General features: G+C 48.3%; 1 protein-coding gene across 1 annotated transcript in view; it reads left to right on the top strand.

Moving 5' to 3' along the window:
* The window catches only part of Mis18a (MIS18 kinetochore protein A), a 15,800-nt gene extending 12,731 nt beyond the window's left edge, over positions 1 to 3,069 (top strand). The window contains exon 3 of the mRNA XM_076942493.1: positions 2,913 to 3,069. Coding sequence (XP_076798608.1) covers positions 2,913 to 3,069 — 157 coding nt within the window. The remainder of the gene's footprint in view (positions 1 to 2,912) is intronic.
* Positions 3,070 to 3,774: the final 705 nt, after the last annotated feature.

The following is a 3,774-nucleotide window of genomic DNA, read 5'->3' as shown; positions in this document are numbered from 1 at the left end:
CCCATGCTCAGTTACATCTGAGGGAGCATCACTGAGCACCCTGGCCTGCCCACTTCTCCCTGCGCTCAGGCACAGTATCGCCCAAGGAGAGTGTGGAGAGAGGAGAGGACCTCAGTACAAATCCCCAGGGCCATCACTCTGGAAACTTGGGCCAGCGGCACCAAGTGTTGGTCCCCTTTGGCCCTATGACAGATGACTTTGTGTCTTAGTCAGGGTTTCTATTCCTGTACAAACATCATGACTAAGAAGCAAGTTGGGGAGGAAAGGGTTTATTCAGCTTACACTTCCACATTGCTGTTCATCACCCAAAGGAAGTCAGGACTGGAACTCAAGCAGGTCAGGAAGCAGGAGCTGATGCAGAGGCCATGGAGGGATGTTACTGGCTTCCTTACCCTGGCTTGCTTATTATAGAACCCAGGACTACCAGCCCAGAGATGACATCACCCACAATGGGCTGCCCTTGATCACTAATTGAGAAAATGCCTTACAGCTGGATCTCATGGAGGCATTTCTTCAAGGGAGGCTCCTTTCTCTGTGATAACTCCAGCTGTGTCAAGTCGACACAAAACCAGCCTGGACAGTTGCCGCTAAGCATAGTGAGCTGGGGAGTGGCTGGCCTGTGGTCATCTGCTAGGCTGTCATAGGAAAATGTCATGGGCCGAGTAACTTAGGTAACAGCCACATGTGTTGCTCGAGAGTCCTGGAGGCTTTAAGTCTGAGGTCAAAAGGAACTCATCTGTCTTTGCAAGCTTAGCCATCTTCCCAGCATGCTCTTGTGGTGGTTTGGATGAGAAACATCCTCCAGAGGCTCATGTGTTTCAATACTAGGTTCCCACTTGGTGGTGCTGTTTGGGGAGGTCTCTGAACCTTTGGAAGGCGGTGTCTGCTCACCCCGTGTTACACATGAGATACCACCTCCAACCCTCTTGGTAAGCAATGCCACGATACAGACTAGAACCCTCAAATCCTGGAAAGTCTCAAAAAAAGGGCACTTCCTGCCAATCCAGCCACCTGCCCTGGCTGACATGGCTCAGGTCTCAGCATAGCCCTGGCTACTGCCTTTGGAATTCTGTAGATCTGTATCCAGTGATGGAGTTAGAACAAGAGCCACATGCTCACACACACACACACACACACACACACACACACACACACAATGGCACTCATGTAGAGATCACAGGACAACTTGTTGAGTCAATTCTCTTCTTCCACCATGTGTATTCCAAGAATTGAACTTGGGTCGTTATGCTTGGCAGCAGGTACCTTTACCCACTTAACCAGCTTGCCAGCCCACATGGATAGATCTTGAAATTTTACCATAAACATTGAATGTCTTTTTGTGGTTGAGTAATTCATATTTTCTTACTCTGGCCAGAGTCTTATGCCAAATGAATGGTAGAACCAAAGAGAGGAAGACTATGCCTCAGGGGCCCAGTAAGGAGCTAACAGAACTGCAGAACAAGATAGAAGTGGGGATACGGATTGGAAGGAATACCAGTTCAAACAGCATGGTCCCAGATCTGGATCCAGTTGGACCTCAAAGAGGGGACAAGGGGACAAGACATGCTGGCACAGTTGCACATCCTGACAGATGGGAGAGGGGTGGCGGCTATGGTTGGGATGTGGTTTGTTCTCCAAATCTGTGTGCTCGAGGCTGAACTGGAACTGGCGCTGGGAGCAGATCTCATGCCTCATGGCCAGGTGGATATGGTTCCTTCCATTGCTCTGGGTGTACAGAAGGAGCCCCTTCTGGTTTGTCCCTGGGTAGTGTGTTGGGAACCGTTGATGCAATAGCTCGCATGTCAAAGCCAAGAAGAGCTCATTCACCCCTGAGCCAGATACAAGTGGCCAATGGCTCAGAAACGGCAACTGAGGTCGCCCCAAAGACACATTCCACCGTGGAAATGGTTATGTGTGATTTTCTTAGTTCCACAAAAGCAAGGGAAGCCAAAATATCATGACAGTTATCAAATACACTGATGCCAACACAGGGTTGGTGCTTTGCAGCCCAGTGGGGAAACTCAGCCATTGATTTCAGATGCCATCTAAAGACATGATTGGTGGAAACTAGTGATCTGGAAGACTCTACTGTAAGTGATGGTCTAAGGTCAGTCGAAGGGCTGGGCCATGAATGGCATCGGAAGGGACTGGAGTAACCCAAGAAATCTAATCTGCAATATTCTAATTCTTCATAGTCATGAATTCTAATCAGTCATTTAGCTTCATGAAATCTTCAACACAAGCATGGTCTTCCCCCACTACTCCCCGCAACTGTGGTGGTTTGAATATGCTTGGCTCAGGGAGTGGCATTATTTGGAGGTATGGCTTATTGGAGTGTGTGTTGCCTTGGAGGAGGTGTGGCCTTGTTGGTGTGGGTGTGGCCTTGTTGGTGTAGGTGTGCCTTTGTTGGAAGAGGTGTGGCCTTGTTAGAAGAGGTGTGGCCTTGTTGGTGTGGGTGTGGCCTTGTTGGAGGAGGTGTGGCCTTGTTGGTGTAGGTGTGCCTTTGTTGGAAGAGGTGTGTCACAGGAGGGTGGGCTTGGGCTTGAGGTTTCAGATGCTCAAACCAGGCTCAGTGTCTCATTCTCTTCCTGCTGCCTGCAGACCCAGACATAGAACTCTTGGTTTCTTCATGACACTAATGAACCCCTGTACCTGTAAGCCAACCCCAATTAAATCTTTTCCTTTATAAGAGTTACTATGGTCATGGTGTTAGGCTCTTGATGTCCTACCCCATGAGGGGAGATGGAAATAGGAGAGAAAAAGCCTCCCTCCAACACTGCTGAATTCCTTAAAACCACCCATAGATGCGATACTGGATGAGAAGTAGTTACTGAAGGTTTGGGCGCTTGCACCACAGGATATGAACAGTTTAACCTTGAAGATCAGCCATCAACTCTCCTTGTTTTTGGCAGTCTGCAGGCTTGCCCGCTGCTGGCAGTTCTTCATGAGACTCCTTCCCAGGCTTCGGTTTCCTTTCATAACGATGGAAGTCCTCTCAGGACCGAGAGACAGATTTTCATCTCTACATCCTTCTATGGAACATCGAGGAACACGAGAGGCCTCTGTTAAATCAGGACAGACCTCCGCCTACTTGATTTCCGCTCACTGATGTCCCAGAAGGACCCTCGGGAACCTTGACATCTCCGCACTTCCGTTCGCCCCTCTGTCTATGTGGGTGGAAGGGCGCGATTTAGGTATTTATCTTCCCACTGAGATAAACGATGCCGTTCCCATTAGAAGTAGCAATGACTACAATCATCTTGGCTGGTAATTGCGTTCTTTTCTTTATAGTAAAATCTGAACAGAGGGTAATCAGCGACCTTCTAAGCATCGAACAGGGTTAGGGAACGAGTCATCTGAGCTTCGCAGGCCAGGCCAATGATTAGATAATTAATTTTCTATTTTGAGCACATTTATGAGCATGATGTGCCTGTGAAAAAAACAACCGCCTTTTGAATGAAATCTGGACTCGATCCGTACATACTGAGGAATCCATTTTGCCCACGCGCTCAAGTCATCATTTACTACGCACATTGTTCTGTTTTGGGACTCCTTATGTCAGTAGGGCTACTGTCTAGTGCCATACAGAGTACATTTAAAAACTATGATAACTTGCCAGGTATGGGGGCTCATTCTGTAATCCTAGCGCTCAGGGGGCTGAGGGGTGAGATGGCCGAGAGTTTGAGGCCAGTCTTAGTTACAGAACGAGATCCTATCTGAACAAGCAAACAACACAAAGGGTTAGTGATTATATGGTTATATTTTGATACCCTC

The sequence above is a fragment of the Arvicanthis niloticus genome, chromosome 12 (assembly GCF_011762505.2).
Source record: "Arvicanthis niloticus isolate mArvNil1 chromosome 12, mArvNil1.pat.X, whole genome shotgun sequence".
Lineage (NCBI taxonomy): Eukaryota > Metazoa > Chordata > Mammalia > Rodentia > Muridae > Arvicanthis > Arvicanthis niloticus.
Note: the sequence above shows the minus strand (reverse complement) of the source record. Positions and strands in the feature narration are given on the sequence as shown.